We start from the raw sequence: 22827 nt of genomic DNA on the forward strand, positions 1-22827 counted from the left end.
TTTTAATTTAATACTATATATCTCATTCGGTATATCACTGTAGAGGGATTGATGCCGATTCCCTATACTAGCAGATAATTCACAGACAAATGTTATGTAGTGGTTCTGATACTAATACTCAGCAGGGCAAGTTCAAGTTTAGACTGAAATTACATTTTCACAAATATTGAAACAACACAATGTAATGATTATGTAACATCAGGTAGTGTTTTTAATGGCAACACTCTCTCACAGATCTTTTGCATACATGTCATACGTCCCGGATTGTCCGGGATTGTCCCGGAAATCACATACTCGTCCCGGTGTCCCGGACAGTGTTGAAATGTCCCGGAAAATTAAAAATACAGAAAAACAAAAATAACTCCTCCAAAAAATAGTTTTTTTGGCCTATAAATTGTTGAATTTTACATGAATAAAACACAATAAACAGTCACCGGTGTCACATTGTTTATTCCTAATTATCCGATAATCAGTTTCATGCCCTCGAGCGGGACACATGTTGATTAAGCTAGCTCTGATCACCACTCATATTGCGCACTGCGATCTTTTGATGACCCAGATTAATTTACGGTCAGCTATTTTGATGACCCTGATTATGAATTGACAAAATAATGCAATCAATAACAGTTTTATGATAATTTAATATTAAGAACAATAACCGAAAATCTCGTTGTTGTTAGCACGTAGGCGGTGAAGCTACATGTAGCCTTGATTGGAAGAAATGGCTGATAACGGTCAATTAAACGATAATTATTTTAAAAGGTTGTAATCTTTCAAAATGTAGATTGATTGTCACACATATTCTAAATTAAACTTTTGACTATTGAATGCCTTTGCCGGCTGATCCTTGAAAATTGACCTAACCCGAAATATTTTATATTGATTTTATCTACAAGATTTATTTCATTCCTTTGAGGATTCCATTTTATTAATGATTAGGTAAACTTTTAAGCTTTAAAAAGATACCAAATAAGCTGGATTCTAAATCACGATGACCAGGTTAATTCTTCGTATATAGCAAGTCTCCCAATTCAATTCACCTCGGGAGTGCAACCAATTCACATGCCGAACTATAGACGTAAATTACCCTATTTACCTCCCTTAGAAAGCTAGACGACATTTGCAACAAATTATTCCTAAGCGAGGGAACAATGTTTATCTCCGGAAACTGCATATAATTTTATGATATTTATGCATGAAACAGACGAATACTAATGTCACGGTGTATGTCCCGGACAAAGGGTAAAAATCCCGGAAATTTTAACTCAGAATCCCGGAAAGGTCCGGAAAAATTATGGCATGTATGTCTTTTGCCAGCTGCAAAATTCTACCAACTGCTCCATTTAAAGAATAAATGCGAAGTAAAAGTACTTTTTCTGTAATTACCTTGAATTTGTCCAGTAATCTGTTGAAATCTTTGGCACTAACTTCAAATTCTTTCCAGTACACAAGAAGTATCTCCAACAGTTCAATCTAAAACAGGAAAACGCTTTCTAGATAAAAAAAAGTATACCGCTACACACAAAGTTGTTTTTCTTTCATACAAAAAGAAAAAAAAAACACTGAAAAAAATAAATGAATTTCTTTCGTATAGAACAGGGTTAAATTTAGTCACATTTCCAACTTACATTTTTTCTCAGGTATTGTTTTTTCTACTCGCTAAATGAAACATGAGAAGTTGTTTTCCTATTTTTAAGGTATTCCTATTTTTAACTCTAGTGGCCACAAAAGGGGCTAAGTTCTCATACTTAAACAAAATGAAAAGAGGAGCTTATAATGATGCTACAGACCAAGTCTGATGAACAGCTATCAAGCAGTCCATGAAAAGAAGTTGTTTAAAGGGATTTCTAAATGGGGCCAAGTGTTCACATTTGAACAAATTTGGGAGAGGACCTTAGTAAAAATACTACAAACAAAGTTTGATGAAGATCAGTCAAGTGTTTCATGAGCAGTTATTTAATGTTTCTTCTTCTATTTTTAGCTAAATTGCTGGTAAAAGGGACTAAGTTCCCAAATTTTTGACTAAGTTTGGGACAGGACCTTACAATGAAGCTACACACAAAGTTTGATGGCAGTTCTATTAAGCAGTCAAGGAGAAGAAACTGGTAAAAAGGTATTTCTATTTTTAGTTCTAGTGACCCCAAAAAGAGGTTGCGTTCCATCATTTGTATAAATTAGGAGAGGACCTCATAATTATGTTACAGACCATGTTTGATGAAGATACATCATGCCATTCATGAGAAGAAGTTGCATAAAGGTTTTTCTACTTTTAGCTTTAGAAGCTGGCAAAACATTTTCACTCACAAATAATAGCAGCTAAATCCTGGGAACATGAAAATTGTGTATTTCAAATTTACATATAGGTTCAGTATGACTATTTTTGGCTTTGTAGACTGATGCAATCCCCACCCAAAAGAATATTAACAATTTCAAATAACTTTAAACAGACATGTATATACCTGTTCTTTCAAATTCTGATGTGCCCATACCAAAGCTTGTCTATCATTCTGTAACAAAGAAATTCAATAAATTCTGAAATTTTCAAAGCACCAATTGACAACATCATTTAGTTGAAGAAAAACCAACAAACATTTTAAGAATGTAAACAAATGAACATTTAAACTTTTTTTTCAATGAAAAATTATGAATCGCACTAAGTAAACCCATGTCCAGTGCTCTTGGATTTAATACCAGCAACAAGAACCTGATATCTGCTCCATAAAAATTTGAGACTGTCGACAAATCACTTCAGACAAATCAACATCAAGAACAATACTTAAATATGCTAGGCCTCAATATAAAACTTGCAATCTGACTCGTAGTAGTTTTATGCTGTTTGTAATGAGGTAACCTGACCAGATTTAATAAAGACAAAATATGAAATACATGTCTTACTCTACAACAATCTCCAAACAAGTAGATTTTAAAAAATTGCAAACAGATGTTTGTAAAACTGGTAACGATTTATTGCTCTTAAAAATGGGTAAATACACCGATGAGATATGAAAACGCAACAATCATGTTATATTTTTTTTACTACAAAAAACATCACCTTAAAATGTTCAACACATACACATCTCGATACTCTATACCCACTGTGTTAATTTTACGGTCTGTTGTGCTAATTAAATTTGAAAACAATAAGTATAGAGTATCGAGATGTGTATGTGTTGACCATGTCAAGGTGATGCTTTTTGTAGTAAAAAATATATTCAGGCATATGTGTGTTGCGTTTTCATATCTCGTCAGTGTACTGAGAAAAACTTCTTAACCATTAGCGTGCTGGTGTCAAGTGATTATGCCTTTGCGACCAGTGAAGACCAAGATCAGTCTGCATGATCTTGGTCTTCACTGGTCACAAAGGCTGATCCACTGCACAGATGTGCAGGCTGATCTTGGTCTGCACTGTTCGCTATTCAGTCAGTAAATTTTCAGCGAACACCCCTTTGCATAATATGTGGTACTGCCCAAATTGAAAGATGGACCAGTCCATTTTAGAAATTTAGCAGGGTAAAAGAAAAAAGCCCAAATGTGTATACCATAAGGTTTCCATGAGTTTCCCAGGTAGGAAGTGGTTCATCACACAGCAGGTCGACCTGTTCTAACAGTTTCTTTATCAACTCGTTATCCTTCAGTAATATGTTCAGAAATATAGTGTACTCCTCCTGAAAACAAAAAAAAGGACTTTTTATTCATCCTTTGCATATTTCCCCCTTTTCTTAAAAAATCACTCACTTGAAGTTTAAAGGCGTCATGGTCTACATGCTAGTTAACCTACCGGGCCATCTGACTGTCAAGTTCTTAAAACTTGCACATGGATGATGACACAATGGACAAGGTTGTGTTAGGTTAAGTCTATAATAAGGATTGGATATTTTTGCGACACTTTAATTGTTATAAATTAATGAACAGCCATATTTACCTTGTTAATAATTTGCTACAGGACAAACTAAATTCCATGACTGCATGTTGCTCCGACTTCAAATATCACAACAAGAGGGCCATGATGGCCCTATATCACTCACCTGTTATCATTGCACTTGAGGACAAGAGGGTCCTCAGAAAAAATATCTAAGTCCACAAAGGACAGGAACAGCAAGGAGAAGAAATTAAACCAAAAAGAAAAAAAATTCTTACAAGGTACAGGTATGTCAAAATACACCTAAAAATTGGAGGTACCATCCATGTTGTACCACAGAAAAGTGGTCTTGGTTTTTCCCTACGGCCAATAATAAAAAAGTTACTAAAAATAAGCTATTTATAGTAACGTAAAAGGGAAGTAATTAAAAAAAAAATTATTGTAAGTGAACAAAAGAAGGATCTGCCAAATGAATCTGTTGACATAAATGAAATTTCAGATCAGTATCTTCATTAGTTATGGACATATACCCATTTTAATTTGAAATAAAGGGAGGTAATTTGACATAAAATCAGTCCATAGTTATCTACCCTGATTGGCTCAGTCCAACTAATGACAATAATGAAATTTCAAATAAGCCCTATAAGTACTTTCTGATATAAATCCATTTTGATTACAATCACGGGAGGTAATCAGATATAAAATAACTCTGGAACCTACGATTGGATCTGATTTGTCATGGAATCCAAGATTTATTGTTGTTGAAGATATTTTGGAAGTTTGTATCAAATAAAACCATAAATGAAGTATCTATATGGCTGCAAAAGCCAAAATAGCCAATTTTGGACCTTTAAGGGGCCATAACTCTGGAACCCATGATGGAATCTGGCCAGTTCAAGACAGGAACCAAGATCTTGTGGTAATACAAGTTGTGTGCAAGTTTGGTTAAAATCAAATCATAAATGAAGCTGCTATTGTGCAGACAAGGTCAAAAATAGCTAATTTTGGCCCTTTCAGGGGCCATAACTCTGGAACCCATTAAAGGATCTGGCCGGTTTAAAAAAGGAACCGAGATCTTATGGTGACACAAGTTTTGTGCAAGTTTGATTAAATTCAAATCATAAATGAAGCTGCTTTTGTGCAGACAAGGTCAAAATAGCTAATTCTGGCCCTTTCAGGGGCCATAACTCTGGAACCCATAATGGAATTTCACCAGTTCAAGAAAGGAACCAAGATCTTATAGTGATACAAGTTGTGTGCAAGTTTGGTTAAAATAAAATCATAAATGAAGCTGCTATTGTGCAGACAAGGTTAAAATAGCTAATTTTGGCCCTTTCAGGGGCCATAACTCTGGAACCCATAATGGAATCTAGCCAGTTCAAGAAAGGAACTGAGATCTCATGGTGATACAAGTTGTGAGCAAGTTTGGTTAAAATAAAATCATAAATGAAACCACTCTCGTGCAGACACGAAATTGTTGACGCACGCACGGACTGACGACGGACGACAGACGAAGGGTGATCACAAAAGCTCACCTTGTCACTATGTGACAGGTGAGCTAAAAATAAAAAAAATTTGAGCTGCGCCATGAGAAAACCAACATACGTTTGCGACCAGCATGGATCCTGACCAGCCTGCGCATCCGCACAGTCTGGTCAGGTTCCATGCTTATCGCTAACGGTTTCTCTAATTGCAATAGGCTTTGAAAGCGAACAATATGAATCCTGACCAGACTGCGTAGATGTGCAGGCTGGTCTGGATCCATGCTGGTTGCAAACGCACTATGTTGGTTTTCTCATGGCGCGGCTCAAATCAGTTTGAGAAGTACTGGAATATGAAGAAACTATATAGATCCATTTCCCATGCAATAAAAAAAAAAGTAAAACTTCACAATTTTCAGTGCGTAACACTGCCTACTTAATAAGCTGGAAAGACAGATTTTGTTAACATTGTTTAGCAAACTTACCCTATAAGGATGGTTCTCTGCCTCGGACCAGAACGTGAGAATGTGCCTGATACATTGTAGTAGATACAACCTCTCACTGTAGTAGAAATCACGAATCTTTACCATGAATGCATGACTGTGTCGTTCTGTACTTAAGCACAGCTGAAAATATACGGTAAAGGAAAATGTCTGAATTACAACCTGTTTTATACACAACCAAGAAAACAAAATTCCATGATTTTTGTTCAAATTTCCATGACATTCTTAACACAAATAAAAACCTAGGTATTGGGAGAAACAAATGCTTCTGATTAAGGAAAACTGTGCAAAACTGTGTGTTGCTCAAATAACCATACTCGAAAAATTATTCATATTACAAGTTTGTATGACTAACCCCACGCAAAAACCAAACTTTTGAAATATCCACATAATAAATATCATCTTGTACTTTCCTTACATTTTGTTCAAAACCTCTGTTTTTCATCAATTAAGGTGAAAGGAAATTTTGTTCACATGATAAGCAGAAGTTATGAATATGCATGCACATAAAGTCTTTTATTTCGCTCCCCACGAATTGAATTTCTAAAAATACCGTCGCTTGTTCTAAATTGAATTTGTTGTTTGCAAATGTATGCCATTTTGGAAAATGACACAACATTTCATGCCCACAAATGAATGATTTTACAGTATATATTAAATTCTGGAATTTTTGAAAACAAGAAACTTATTTACCATCAAGTTTCATGAAACTATATGAAACTGTTTATCTAAATATTTTTCATAAACTGCCGTATATGGCCAGAGTTATTTTTCAGTTTAGAAGAAATGGTGGCAGAGCCCATCAGGATGAAAACGTTGAGCTATAGTGACTAAAATAGAGGGTATGATGTCTTGGAAGAATTATATCCAGTTTCAATAAATAACATGTACATGTAGTTGTTCCTGTGAGACAGCCAATAGTTGCATGCAAAACTTCAAACAAACATTCCAAGCTGAACAAGAAATATTGTAAAACCAATGGATGCTCCCCGAAATTTGCATATCGAAAGAGCAAAAGTGGAATTTACTGACTGGGCACATATAGTTTAATGATGTTGAATGATCGAAGTGCAATATCTCACTGAAAACTCATCCAAACGGAAAATGAAGAAAATATGTTTACCTCCTCTTGAGAGTGAAGCATCCTATGAATTTTTGCTGAATTCCAGGCAGTGGTTGCTGAGAAATACTACTGACTATGATGACGCTATAGTTTTACTTATGTTGAATAATCAAAGGGCAATCAATCAGTGAAAAACACGAAGATAATATGCCCATCTCCTCTTGATAGTAAAGCCTTTTATGAAGTATGGCTAAATTCCAACCAGTAGTTGCTGAGAAACACTCCTGACAAGAATTGTACTATAATATACTACTGCGGAATATTCAAAGTACAATAACTGGGTGAAAAATCATCCAACTGGAACACGAAGATAATATTCACATCTCCTCTTGATGAAGAACTTTCCTATTAAGTATGGCTAAATTCCAACCAGTAGTTGCTGAGAAATACTCCAGACAAGAAATGCTGGATGGACGAAGCAGCAACTATATTATTCCCCTTCATGAAGCATAAAAAGAGTCATACTTTGTATAATTTTCAACCAAGAGTAATCTTACTTGTTTATATCAGTAGTTCTAGTGACTACGATGCCTTGTATGAAGTTTAAATCCAATATATGCAAAGTTAATGAGATCTGAAATGGCAATCTAAACTTTAACCAAGGTGTGATGCTGACAAAGACGATGCTTGGGCAAGAAATACAGCTCTCATTATTCCTCAAATAGTCGAGCTAAAAATGAAACCAGTCCCCTTCCTTAATCACTATGGCACAATTTTCCATCACCTAAAAAAGGCACTCACCTTAATCCTCTAAACATGAAAAAGAGAACTGCTTGACACAAGCCTTACCTGAAGATTTTTTTCTGAGCCTCTGAAATCTTGAGAAAGATATGAAAAGTACACTTCATAGCTCTGGTCTTCTTCCAAATTCTGCAAAGAAAACAATTTTTATAGAACTTTTCACATTTCAACAACATGCAATGCCTTGATTCAGTTCTTTTGCCACTATTATTTTGCCTGGTTGCATTCTATGCTTCCAAAAGGACCATCTTACAGACTTTATCAACCATCATAAATTTAAAGCAATTTTTCAGTCCTGTGTGAGGGTTGTAAAAAGTTTCACCATAACTGGACTCTGTGTTGTTATATTTTCTAGTCCTTTGGGATCATAGGGTTCACTTACCCTGTATAAAAGGATTTTAATCAAGCATTTTAATCTAGGGGGCATGAGAGGTGTTGCATATTTCAATACCTCTCAAGAACAGACTTGATCAAACCGAATTTGCAATGATTTCGCTTCATTGTGTTCTATGCTTCAGAGAGACCTTCTTATACATTTTGAATTGAATTATTTTCCTGTTTGATTTCAGGAAAATTGAAATGTCCCATACAATTCTTCTAACCCTTAGCCTGCTGAATTTCTAAAATGGACTGGTCCATCATTCACTTTGGGCTATACGATTGATTATTCCAAGGGGTGTTTACTGAATATTATTTACTGACCGAATAGCGAAAAGTGCAGACCATGATCAGCCTTCCACGGATGTGCAGTCTGATCTTGGTCTGCACTGGTCACAAAGGCAGAATCACTTGCTGCCAAATGGCTAAACCAGTTGTGCATAAATTCTCTAATATTTTTTTTTTTGGAGATAAAAGTAAATTGAAACTGTATTTGCTTTCACTACTAACAGAAGGTATATCTTCATAAATAATCGAGATATCAAACTCACCAAGAACGTTGTTAATTTGAGCACAAATTCTTTCTGCTGTGTTTTCAGATTCTTGTCTTTCAGCAAATCTCCCTGTGGTGCCCTAAAAACAACAAATGAAAAATGATTTGTGGTTTTTTTTCTGCCTGATAATATACCCTGTTGTGCTCTAAAAACAATAAATGAAAAACATCAATGCTTATTTTTTTCACCTGATTTCAAACCATGTGATGCTCTATATACCACAAACAAGAAAGAATCAATGTTTCACCTGCTTAATTTATACCATGCAGTGCCATAAACACAAACAACAGGACCAAAGTTGCCCTTTGTTTACCTCACTCACCCGACCTTGTCTATTTGACCTTGAACATACGCATGACATATTGTATCATGATTGCTAATACCTGTGTTTAGGAAACAAAAAATTGACAAATTTGAGGGAGGACCTTAAAATAATGCTACAGACAAAGTCTGATGAAGACCTATCAAGCAATTCATGAGATGAAGTTGTTTAAAGGTTTTCTGTTTTTAGTTATAATCACCCCTAAATGAGGCAAAGTGCCACCATTTGAATAAATTGAGACAGGACCTTAAAATGATGCTACTGACCAAGTCTGATGAAAATTCATTAAGCATTTCATGAGAACAAGTTGTTTAAATGTTCTACTTGTAGCTCTAGCGGCACATAAAGTGGCAAAATGCCCCAAATGGGAAAAATTTGAGACAGGACCTTACAATAATGCTACAGACGAAGTCTGATGAAGATCAATCAAGCCTTGCATAAGAAAAAGTTGTTTAAAGATATTTCTATTTTCAGCTCTAGTGGCCCCCAAAAGAGGCCAAGTGCCCCCATTTGAACAACCTTGAGAGAGGACCTTACAATGATGCTACACGCTAAGTCTGGATGAGAAGAAGTTTTACCATTATTAGCTCTAATAGCTCCTGATAGTTCTTTGGAAAAATAGACAAACTTATCTGGGCATCAAATACTCCTTACCTTGGTTTCTTGTAAAACAGCAGGCCATTTAGAACTTTGTCTGTGTTTCTTGTCAACTCTCTCTTTATCAGCTCCTGTAGAAATAAGTTAACAAATGTGATATTCTTTACCAAGAAACTGTCTAGAAATATGTCTGAATTCAAAATACAGCCATTATAAGACTCTGTAAATTCTTTTTTTTTTCCCAAGACTAAAATTCTACTTTTTATAAAACAGAAAAAAGTTAAGGAAGAGTAATTATGATATAAGGCTAACTTGTGAAATTAAACAGGACTATTTTCAACAATAACAGCATTGTGACATGGACCTTGGAACTAATGACCCCAGTGGCTCTAAACCATTACCTAAAGTTTGAAAGCTGTAACTATCGTGAGTCCAGAAACCATTTTCAGTCCCTAGGACACCTTTGACATATTGACCCAAATTGGCTAAAAAGCTATATGGATCCTCCACATGTGATGCTGAGTTTGAAAGCTGTAGCTATTACACTTTCTGACTCAGACTTTGGGAAGTGGGAATGGTGACAGACCAACAGATAACACTATAACATATTATTAATACAGCCCCTTTTTATCCAAAATGGTTACATAAAATAAACTGTTTAAACTATCCCTTGTAGTCATGTCAAGTCAGGAAGTGTAGAAATTATGACCATAATTATAATACTGCAACTATAGTAATTTTTGAGAAGACATTATTTTGTAGTTTTTTATATTAACAGTAACTGAAATCTGCACTACTATTAATGTTCTCATTTCGACAGTCATATCACAGCATTATCTTTTGCTAGCAACAAATTCTTCATTGTTAAATATGCAAATAATGTGTCCTTGCAAATAGCACTATATTAAAAAGAGCAAAATCATTTCTAGGTTTAAAGTACATGTACATGATGTATGGTAGAGCTGACATGTATATAGATGCCATTATGTGGGTAATAAGCATCACTGCAAAGATTTGCGAGTAAATCTTTGTTGATCACTGAAAATCCCCCAAATCAGCTAACAGTATAACAGTATAGCCTAGTGAGTATTTTGAACACCTCATACTGAAACCCTGACCGGAATGTCGTAAGATATTTCCAAGGAGCCCATGTGTTCGAGTAGTCTAGGTAGCTGACTTAAAAACACTTCCCCCTTACAGCTATTGGCTGGGAACCTATCTGAGGTCTAGAATTTCTCGCTTGAAAAATCCATCAGTTGGCTTAACCCTTAGCCTGCTGGCGGCAAGTTATTTTGCCTTTGCGACCAGTGCAGACCAAGATTAGCCTGCACATCCGTGCAGGCTAATCATGGTCTGCACTGTTCGCTATTCAGTCAGTAAGTTTTCAGTGAACACCCCTTTGAATAATAAATGGTACTGCCCATATTGAATTATGGACAAGTCCATTTAAGAAACATAGCAGGGTAAGGGTTAAAGAATACGGTAAGTGGTTTTACCAAGGTGCCTGTCTGTGCCCAATATAATGCTCAGATAGGCATCAAAGGTCTTTTTTCACCATTAAAACTTTGAAAGTTGTCATATGACATTGAACTTTGTTTGTGTGACCTACATGTAAAATCAAACGAAGAAAAAAAATATGAGCTGTGCTATGAGAAAACCAACATAGTGGCTTTGCGACTAGCATGGATCCAGACCAGCCTGCGCATCCGTGCAGTCTGGTCAGGATCCATGCTGTTCGCTTTCAAAGCCTATTGCAATTAGAGAAACCATTAGAGAACAGCAAGGATCCTGACCAGACTGCATGAATGCGCAGGCTGGTCTGGATCCATGCTGGTCGCAAACCCACTACGTAGGTTTTCTCATGGCACGGCTCATATTATATCCCCCCAAGGTAAAGCAAAGACTAATTAATCTTTACAGCTAAAATGACTAAAGAGACTATGCTTACCCTCGGTCGAAGAATGCCTGTACCACTGATAAACTGCCATAAGTGTCGGTTACCAAAACTGCAATAAAAAAACAAGTTAATTGTATCATAATCAAACCAGTGTATTTTTACAGATAATAATGATTGATATTCCAAACTTGGTCTTCTCTGAATTTCGCAAAATTTCTGATCCCAATGCATATGTAGATTTGCATACAAATATTTATGTGAGGAACAACCTTTTCTCATACAAAGGATCTTCTAGATGGTCGTTCATGGAAATATTTCATTGGTCAATTTGAAAACTGAATTCAAAATCAACCAATCAGATTCTAGAGTATAGAAGTTGCCTCTAAATTCAGTTTTATTACCACAGGCAAAGGTTGACCACACTAAGCAGCTGGGAATCAGCTAATTCACATGTGAGCTAAGTTTTATACTAGTTGTAAAAGCATATATTTTCGCTGGGTCCAAATTTCGCAAATTTGATTTTGGGCTGGGCTGGGCCCCTAACTTGTTAGAGAAAATGCCCATATGCCTAATGTTAAACATTTATTTTTGACAGTCTGGGCCCCTAAATAAAAATGGCTAGTTTATATCCCTGTGACTGTGTGACATGTCGTATTGTCTACAAGTTTTAGCTAGTAAGTATCTGAAGAGCCTGCTTTGTTTTCAACGACTTTTCAACGAAGACCCCGAGATGTGACTCCAATATGATCAAAGACCTCAACTGGGAGTCACCCGAAGAGTGTCATAGACAAAGCAGGCTCTCCATGATGTACAAGATCCACAATGACCTTGTAGACATCAGTGCAGATAAATTCCTTTGAAGCCGCTATTCCAGAACCAGAGATCAGCACAAGCTAATCCAGGAGCGCATTACACCCCAGATACTATCCAACACTTTCTTTCCGAGGATAGCGAGGGATTGGAATCTCATGACAATGATACTGGACATTGCAACATTCTTCAGGACGAATAGTCACGGTATCTTAAGTCACTTTTATACACTCCTGGTTTAGTCCATCATGTTTAAACAAGGGGTATATATAAGACAATGGGAAAACGTAATTTTTTTTAAATGATCGATTTAGGCGTCATGGTATCAACTCTACGGAATGAATGCGAGTGTGTAACTAACTTTTACAATATCAATTTGTTAAGGTGACAATGGAGTTGATACCGATACCATGACTACTCGTCTATAAGAACGGACTTGAAGAATGTCACCATCACTGCCTTATATATAATTTACTCCTAGATACACCCAGGGGCTAAACCAGGAGTCACAGTGGGTCAATTTGTTTCACTCAACCCAGGATGTGCCGGTCATATGAGCGTCAAGAAAAATATTCTTGCCAGTCTATTATAAAACAAATGTTTTTTTTGTCGGCCACATAAGCTGCAAATAAAAAAAAAAAATTTAAAAAATTCCAATTTATTATGATTTTCTATTGTGTTAAGTTCCAAATATTTCTTGCAACTGGTATGTTTTTACCTTTACTGGTGTTAAAAGTTGAAAAACGTAATATTTAACAGCTTTATGACAACTTTTAGAAGCAATTATTTTATAAGAGGTGCACGGTATTACCGGTATACCGTGGTACCATCTTCCCGTGGTACGATACCGCGGTACCATCGGGGAATACCGGTATTTATCAACATTATCCTACTTCTGTTTAATTTTAGTTTACATTGTCTATGTAGCCTCCGTAACAGCAGTGAACCATGCATGATTTTCCGATTTATATCTCTGAAATTCCCATGCTACTATTATTAGTTTCCAAAATAACCACCCAATGGTGCAATTGAACATGTATGATCGACCACGTGATCCCAAACAAAACCTTCGAAAACCTCAGATTTACCGTATAGATGGATGACGTCATGGGCGCACTTGTTTTTACTTTGAGTCTGGGGAAATTCGGCGAGTCCCGACTTCTTGTTTAAATGATGTATAGTTTAAAATATCCAGTATGTATATTTTGCACAGTTAAAAAAGAAATAAATAGAAAATGTTGAGTCGAAATTTATTATTTTTTGTTTGAAAACGATTGATGAAACGGGTGCACGAATCGACTTCAACAAGCGCGACCTATATACATGTGACCGTGCTTCCCTAGAGACAAATGGCGTCTTCCCCGACGAATACACGCTGTAAAAATACTAAGGGTCATTAATCAATAATCATAGTCAAGTTAATTTCCAGTGTATTTTTTCTTTAATTCTAGTCAAGTAACTAGTCTTCGTTGTTGCTCATAATAAAGTATTTCTGAGAGTTTTTCAATATTTTCTGACACTCCATAGCTGTAAGTCTTAGATAATATGGTGGTATTACCGTGGTATATACCGTGGTAATTAGGAAAAAACCGTGGTATACCGCGGTATTTTTTTCAAGGCGGTACCCAGCCCTATATTTCATACACTGGTAATACAGTACATGATAGTACATGTATACTGATTACCAGACCCCTAGAGGTCCGGTTACCATCGATAGCCACTTCCAGTTTACAAATGTTTACCCAATTTTATATCGCGAAAATATACAATTTGCCGCTTTACCTGCAAGACGCCAAATATCAGCGTACACCTGATCTACCCGGGCAATGCCCAGAAGCAAACCGAATGCCTAGCAGGTGCCCCGCTGCAACACGCCGTATGCCGCAAATGTGAAACGAAATGGGCTTCAAATGGCCCAGTATCAACTGACAGAAGTTGTCAAATGAATAGACTGTTATGATTTATACGGAAAACCGAAGGTTTTATCGTCTACGATAATGTGTACGTGTATATCAAAGTTAACCTATATACCGTTCAACTGGGAATAAGTTCTATACCTTCACCGGTTTGTTGTTGTTGTTCTCCCATAATTCTACCGGACCTGCTGCCGTGCTTGCGCAATAAATAATTTTCAGACGACATTTGATAAAATAAAATTTCTTATTGAACGATCGGGCGCCGCATTATTAAAACAAATTATTCTTCGAGTTAAAATTCGCGGTATCAATAGAAATCGTGTTATTCGGTTCTTCATGAAACGAGTTTTGGATGATTCAAGCGGCCCGCTTTTTGTTTCAATATGAATTATGATGTAACTTCAGTAAGCCATTACTGCACTGTTGAATAACAAACGTTGTTTATTTATTTCTTTGATTGTAGAAAAGCCAATATTTCAAAAAGGTCAATGTTAAAACGAATATAGACACGCTGTCCTAACAAATTTATTTATAAACATAACTTTATCATACGTGTATGTCAAAGTCTCTGTGGTCCAGTGGTTAGCGCACATATTTCCATGCGCGAGGTCCGAGTTCGAATCTCGTAGATTGCTTGAATTTTTTTTTCAGCTTAGGCCCAATTTAATTTTTGTTTTGTTTTATCACACTTTTTTTAATTACTGGAACACAAATCAATATAAGTTATAGTTAACCAATGTTCTGTCTGTAATTTTGAACAAAATATTCGAAGGCAATGGAAAGCATATATCGATATGCTTATCCCTCCCTTCCACAATCTTACATACATTGCAACTACTTCTAAAAGTCAATTTATTGACTAGAGTTTTAGTAAATGACACTTGAAAAAAATGTTGGCTATAAACTTTAGAGGGTCATTCACGATCCCTATCAAGCTAAGAAATTAACCTTATCATATTCAAAAAAGTCCCAGATGTTAGCAGTTAGGTAAATAAATTGAATTCGACAGGAGTGTTTGTGTTATTTATTAAAATTCTGGTCAAGAACTTTTTACAATGAATTTGAAAAAGAATATACAATGTAAATGGTTGTTTGTCATTCTCACATACACGAGTTTTTACCATAGCTGTATTGGTGGAACACAATTTGCCTAAAAGAATGTCATTTGACAATAATGGCATTTAAAAGAATTAAAATAGTCCGTGTTTAGGTATAGCAGGATTATGTATAGTTCCGGTATCTATACTACAAAAGAATATCTGAACAAGATGTATATTGAATGTGATGTTGCACAGCATAATGTGTAAATTGTTTTGTTTTATTTTTTGGATTGTTTTGTCGTTTTAGAAACTATTTGTTTGTAACAAATGAACTGAAAGAATATGTGCATTCCCGGATTCAGAATTTTATCAGAGAAACAAATTGATAGCAAAGGCATGATCGTTGTAAACAGAAACAAAATTGGTATATTATTATAGATAAATGACTTGCATTAAAATATTTATCCAAACTACTGAGAAGAGTGTGTTTTACCATGCTCACTGACAAGACATAAAGGGCTGATATTGGGTCACTTTTGAATGACTGTTGCACCATATATAAAACTATGAGGAAAATTTTGTAAATGACAGTGTTCAAATTTATCAATGTTCGTACAGCCCCCATTTTACATATCCCTTTCCGGCGCTCACTTCGTGTGAGTTAAAATTAGCTTACTAAATATAAATTTGAATTATGTAAAGTTTTCAGCAAAAGCATCATTATTTTGATAACAATAAATGATAACAATTTGCAGATATAAAAAAGTGACAGGTAAAAAATCCCTCGTTATCTGTCCGGGTTTATGCAACAGTTTTGTTTTTGTCGTGTTGAGCGACATGGAATCTTGCACGTTTCGACCCCAAGACATTTCGACCCCAAGACATTTCAACCCCAAAATTTAATTTTCTTGGACAATTCGACCCCAAAGACATTTCGACCCCAAGACATTTCGACCCCTCAGAAATAGTTGTATGTTTTCGTTTTATATTTCTTCCATTTTGCATATTTTAGAAAATATTAATATATAGATGTATATAAACATTCTATTTTTAAATGAATCATACTCAAAATACATGTCAGTGAATAAACTGCGCTGACCGGAAAATTTATTATTGGAACTAATTGAATTATTTTTTCATGTTTAATTTGATAATTTAAGAAGAAAATATATTATGAAAAATCAGTTTTTAAAAGAATTATAACATGTTTATATATGAATATAATAACGTTACTGCATTTATTGCCAAAGCACAATTAATGTCTTGATATATATGCGGCGTAACAAACACGTGCCTTGATTAGTCCTGATAGAGTTTGTTGGATTATCACACCTATTGATTATATCCTATAATCAGTATATTTGTAAGCACACACAAGTACATGTTGACAATAAATGTCTAACAAGCTTAAGGTAAGTGCAGTTAAATATGATAAGCTTTTATTTAATTCAAAAGCTAAAAAATTATGGCGATTGCACTCTCCACGAGTGCGCAAAATTCCGTGCGCTCAACAAATTTTCAACTTCGTGTAAAAACGTTTTGTGCATTTATTTTCCTTTTGTAAATTAATTATTTATTTGAGATATGATTTAATTCTATCATAAACCTAAAAACACATTTATTAAAGAAAATACCTGTACATTAGAGAATCTAGGACATGGAAATTCCGAATGCACTAATTTCCAGTGCGCACGCGATTTTCAATATGTACAAGACGTAACGCGCAAGGTATTTTAATTTCCTTTTAAAATAATAATTTATGATTATATGTTTGAATTCGTCATAAATCACTTCAAAAATACCATTTGTGAAAGAATATACGGTGTATTTCGTTATGGTAATTTCCCGCGTGGTCGCCGAATTTCAATCTCTTATGAAGTTTTTGCGTTAAAGAATTCTATTTATCCTTCTGATACTTACTGCCAGTATTATTTATATTATACACGAATGATTTCTGCAATAAACCCTACAAAAATACCATTTATTATAAAATAATGGTGTATTTCGGTAATGGAAATTTTGCTTGAACGTATTTTATTTTGCTTCGTCGTATTTTATTCATTTATTAGATAAATATGATTGAATTATTTAAAAAAAACTTCAAAATACCTTTAAGTTACAAAATACAGGTGTATCCGGTTATGGAAAATGTATTCGGTGTATCCCGTTTTTTTAGGTGGATTCCGGTTTAATGTGTGAAGTTGCTAAAATCATACTTTTAAAATCAAATCTAAATCAGTGTATTTGCTAAAATATTTAATACAGAAAAAAGTATACGGCTGCACATTTTCTTTACAGATATGAAATATGAAATATTTTTTCCCCGTTTTTAACAGAACAGTACTCACATATTCTTATATTTTGCAGTAACGGGGATTTCATGTTTGATATTTTACAACTGGAGGAATTGATCGTTCATAGAAAAGAAATGAGCAGTTGTAAATAACAAAATTATATTCTGTTTCTGTAAAGCAAATACCTTATGTGTGCGTCAAATCGCTTACGAAAATACATTAAATGCGAAAATAAGCAATGTGTTATTTAATTTCCTATTGTTTTCTTTACATTTTCGCCGAAATTAAAGATAATGTTGACACATGTTTATAAATATTGATGTCACCACAATCGCTTAATTGATTGTTAATTGCAATGCGCACACGTGCTGTATATCAACAAACAATTAATCAAGGTGTGATAATCCAATCAAAAGATCACGTTTTTTCTGATTATGATTTTAAATATCAATGTAATGAAGATAGTGACATCTTAAACTTCTTTGAGTTACATTATAATTATTTATATTTGGTTGATATAAATAAATAAAGAGGTATTAAAGATGTGACTTTATTAAAGTTATTTTCATAATTAAAATCAGCGAAATCGGCCCTTGATTTAAAAATCTTGTTTTTTTTTTTAAATATAGCTGTGTACTAAAATAGTCTTTAAGATGATTTGAAAATATAAATAAACACCAAGTATGAAAATATGTTATATAAAGGTTATTTTAAGATAGATAATCAGAACGATTTGTTCCTAAATTAATTACGTAATAAATGCGGCTGATATATAAATCCCGTTATTTTTGTAAAATTTATAAATGATGATTATTTCGTTATTGTGAGATAAAAATCACTCATTTCTCATATATGAAGGCATTGTACTAATAAAGTCTTTAAGAAATTAGAAAAATAATTTTAAAAAAAAAAAAAAAAGAAATTTAGACAAATATGGCTCATTTTCGTAAAAAAATTCTTATTTTCGCGAAAATAACCGTGTTTTAACATTTTAATTGCTAATTAAGCGTTATTACATTTTGAAATTGCTCAATTATCTATAGATTAAAGCTTAATTATAATAATGACGGCATTCTTAGATGTTTTCAGGCATATCATTGAATGGGGTCGAAATGTCCAAGGAGTTGGGGTTGAAATGTCTTGGGGTCGAATTGTCTCTTGGGGTCGAAATGTCTTGGGGTCGAAATGTCTTGCTAGCGCGACATGTGAAGTTTCCACTTTTCTCTATTTTATCATCAGTACAACTAATGGTGCATTTTGGGACTAGATTCTGTGCACCCAAATATCACTATTATCTTTAACTCATGAACACTATATATTTTCCATTGTCTGTCTAGTCTTGATACATTTGAAGAAATGATTAGATCTATGTTCATTTAAACAAAACTTTTTAAAACATTTCCACTTCTTATTTTTATAATAATAGCAAAACCATCCGGCTTTCTGTCAAAACTGAAAGCCGAACAGAAAATATCAGAAAGAACAATTTAATGCAGAAAAAAAGAAACAATCGTATCACTATCACTAGGTTTTCCCGTCAGATCGGCAGCGCCTAATTTCATATTAAGAAGGTAAGTCTTTAAGGTGACAAATTGATTCCTTAGAGTTGATTCAAAGGGGTTCCAAAGAAGGAGAATGTACAGTTTCTTTACGTGAAGGAACTTTTCAACATTAAATTCAGTTTTCATTTAAAAATATTACCTTTCATTTGCTTGCGCCATGCCGGCGATGAAGTCAAAAGCGCTCCAACTGGAAAGAGCATAACCAAATATTCGAAAATAAGTCGTACAATGTTTAATCTTTAATTTTTTGATGCCATCAATTTTATAGTTAAATTTCATTTTTTGGTAATTATGTAATCCTTCCAATTAGTTTATTTTTATATTTTCCATATATTTAAATTCGAATGTACGGTCACAAAAGTCACCAGCTACAACAACAACAAAAGCTAACAAGGAGTTATTGGAATTTTCTGTGCAGACAGCCAAATGTGTTTGACTCAGGATGAAAAAAACTTGTCACACTTTTTGTTTTGAATTAAAGCTAGTGTTATAGACATGATGATTCCACAACTGAAAAGGAATAAACTCACCTTGTTGTTTTTTGTCTCATCATTTTTTTTCATTTTACTTCTCCTACATGAAGTGTCCAAGAGAGATACAGCATTGGCACGGCTAGGTAAGTGGTTTCTTTGCAAGTTTGGTTTGATTTCCAGTTTTAGTTAACAGTTCTACAAGTAGGGGAAAATGGCCTGCTAAAACACAGGATGAAATGGAATATGTGAAAAAAAAAACCCCAAAAGAATAAGATGGAATAAAGCAAAGAGCTATAAAATGAATAGATTGGCAACTTGAAAGGCATATAGAGCAAATCTCGCCAACCTCCCGTGACATAAAAACGAGATCGCGTTACCGGAAGTGGCGCTTTCTCCACGCGCCATTTTGTATGCGAAAGCAATTATTCATCGGTAAAATAATTATCACCGTATGACCACGCTTCTTTCGATGGCAAAAAAAACCCTGTACTTCGTGTCTTAAGACCATTTCTCATTAAACTAATTTTGTTTTAGAAGCTAACATGTATTTTAAATGTAGTTTTAAAGGTACAAATTGTAACTGCATGCTCGCCGATGTTTGTTTTTAGTAAGATAACGCCGAATCACGCTCTGACACGAGCTCACGCGAGATTACAGCCAGTTGCCATTCTGTGTATTTTATACTTCTTTGAATAAAGGAAGTGGCTAGGGGTCCAGTAGCTGGTAAGCTTTAATAATGTTCAATGTTTCACAAAGCGATGGTAAATAAAGTTTACCTTTACCTTTTATCTAACCCATATAGAAGTCTGGTAATCAGTTAGCCTTACTCATGACTTATTTTGTGATCAATTTTTTTATAAGTGTCAATTCCCTCTAAGCCTTACCCATATCTGCATTGCGGTGAATAGAATGACCGGAAAGCACCGGATAGCACCGAAACACCGGAAAGCACTCAAATTTCTTATAAAAAACATATAAGGGATGTTCTGGGCGAGTTTTCAATGGTTTAAATCGATTTTTTATTGAAAAATACGTATAATTTGATAAAAATTTGAACAATTAACTTGCTTGTGTCAGGATAGTATGATAATTGACAATTAGCGAGTGCTTTCCGGTCAGTGAAAAAAAGAAGAAATATATATATTTCTGTTAGAAATATAGTGCAAGTTTATCTTTCTACATGCTTTTAAGTGGTTTTACTTATTTATTAAGTAATCTGTTTCACATAGATTTATATTTGATCATATTGATGATGTGACTATGTTGATTTGAATAGTGCTTTTCGGTCAGAATTTAAAAAAAAAAGCGTTGGATAAAGTAATGTGAGAAATATTTAAGATATATAATAATGATGCCAAAAAATATGTAAATGATGCAGTTACGTTGAGTCTATGTGAGTAAACCATATTCCCCAAGCTGTCGAAAAGCAGTTCATAAAAACATAACATCTGAAACCGGAAAGCACTAACAGAAGTGTTTTTGTAGAAATTGAATAAAAAATAAAATAAAATAAATGTGTTTTTATATTTATATTTTAGTTTTCAATATCTGGATTATATGTAGCAAAAACAGACCTATATGAACTTACTTTGACTGACTATTAAACATTTCTAGATCACCGGAAAGCACATAAGACATCACAATATATTACTTAAGATATGTAATGTTAAAAAATAACTCGCTTTATGTTTGACATTGTTCTTTGTTTTTATTTATAAAGTTAGACAGTTAATTCATCATTAGAATACCTGATAACCTGATAAGAAACTTTAATTTAAAAAAAAACGATAAACACAAGAAATAAACACGAAAAAAAAACGGGCAAGAAACAGACTTAATAAACTCAATATTCACTCGAGATCACCGGAAAGCACACACGACGTCAGCGGGATCAGAACTATTATTACTTAAGATTTTTAATTCATAAATATAAGTACTTTGTAAGAAATATTAATTCATTATTATGTGTACTTGATAAGAAACATTGATGAATAAAATTAACGATAACCACTAGAATTAATAAAAACAAGTAGATCTAGCAGTAGTATAACAAGTGTTAATCTAATCAATGATTAACGGGTTAGCGGCCTTACAGAGGTGTTAATTTAATCAAAGATGATTAATGGTGTTGTTTATTGAAAATGAAAAGAAATTGCACCGACCGGTTGGCTTTAATTAGTTTATCTGTGTAAGTGTTGTGCATTCCGTGGAACGGATTACGATGCTGAAGGTGCTCTTAGGCGGTGAGTACTTTTGTTGTTGTTTTTTTTATGAGGTCAATCCATGTTATCATGTTCAACACCAGTGGTGAGAAATTTTACCCAAATTGGCAAATAAGATTTAAAAGATATTGTTTCATCGTGATATGACACTTGATGCAATCCATAAATTTTCTACGTAATACTCAACATACTGTAAATGCACATGATACATGGAAGGACACGTATCATTTGATTATCATTTGATTATCAGTTTAACAGTTCAATGACCGTCTAACTGATGATTTATTATTATTATTATTATTATTATTATTATACCAGATTTATATAGCGCCCTTTTCATGATCAATTTCACGTTCAAAGGCGCTTTACATAGTTCAAATGCAGCCACACAGGGCGCATAATTCATCCTCTACTAGTACAGACACAGAGCGATCTGACCAGAGGGACAGAGTGAGACAAAGCCCCCACGACAGAGAGATCAGAAATCAGATACAGGCGTGTCCGGCTAACTTAGCCTAGCTCGTTGCGAATAGACAGCCTGGTTCTTTAACGTGCCCAGTGTATAGCACTGGTACACGCAAGGATTGCCTGGGTTCCTGACCAGTACACCTCTAGTTGGGTGGGAAACACTGAAAAGCGTTTCTGAAAATTCCCGAGTAGCTGCCGGGGATCGAACCCCCGACCTCAGGATTGGAAGGCCAGTGTGCAAACCACTGAGCTATCCGTCCACCTGATTTATAGTTCATAACTTCTATGAGTCTCAGTCAACTATATAAGAGAATTTTTTAAACAATACGCAAGGTTTATTTAGAGTTTAAAATTATACCATGTTTTTCCTATGTATTTATGAAGTATATAAAAACAAAATTCATTATAAAGTTACATTTTATTAAATCTCTTATAAAAACAAACACAAATAATAGTTTTGTTATTATCTCCCTTTATTTTTGAGTTTTGACGCTGAACCTGAAAAGCAAGCGAATGATTATATAGTTTTATTTCATAAAAGTATGACAACAACTGAAGATATTTCTTTCATGATAAATGTGTGGTCC

General features: G+C 34.4%; 2 protein-coding genes across 3 annotated transcripts in view; one reads left to right on the forward strand and one right to left on the reverse strand.

Moving 5' to 3' along the window:
• Positions 1–19256, reverse strand: part of LOC123555468 (nucleoporin NUP188-like) — a 75118-nt gene extending 55862 nt beyond the window's left edge. Inside the window, exons 1-9 of one of the 2 annotated variants that reach the window (XM_053525052.1) lie at positions 19217–19256; positions 11507–11564; positions 9616–9689; positions 8637–8718; positions 7756–7836; positions 5826–5966; positions 3540–3665; positions 2460–2507; positions 1387–1473 (exon numbers count right to left, since the gene is read on the reverse strand). In XM_053525052.1, coding sequence (XP_053381027.1) covers positions 1387–1473; positions 2460–2507; positions 3540–3665; positions 5826–5966; positions 7756–7836; positions 8637–8718; positions 9616–9689; positions 11507–11564; positions 19217–19236 — 717 coding nt within the window. In that variant the 5' untranslated portion in view covers positions 19237–19256. The remainder of the gene's footprint in view (positions 1–1386; positions 1474–2459; positions 2508–3539; positions 3666–5825; positions 5967–7755; positions 7837–8636; positions 8719–9615; positions 9690–11506; positions 11565–19216) is intronic. The other variant, XM_053525053.1, reaches the window with a different exon arrangement.
• A 192-nt stretch (positions 19257–19448) lies between these two features.
• LOC123551596 (heparan sulfate 2-O-sulfotransferase 1-like) overlaps positions 19449–22827 on the forward strand; it is a 71417-nt gene continuing 68038 nt past the window's right edge. The window contains exon 1 of the mRNA XM_045340644.2: positions 19449–19693. Coding sequence (XP_045196579.2) covers positions 19573–19693 — 121 coding nt within the window. The 5' untranslated portion in view covers positions 19449–19572. The remainder of the gene's footprint in view (positions 19694–22827) is intronic.

The sequence above is a fragment of the Mercenaria mercenaria genome, chromosome 15, assembly GCF_021730395.1.
Source record: "Mercenaria mercenaria strain notata chromosome 15, MADL_Memer_1, whole genome shotgun sequence".
NCBI lineage: Eukaryota > Metazoa > Mollusca > Bivalvia > Venerida > Veneridae > Mercenaria > Mercenaria mercenaria.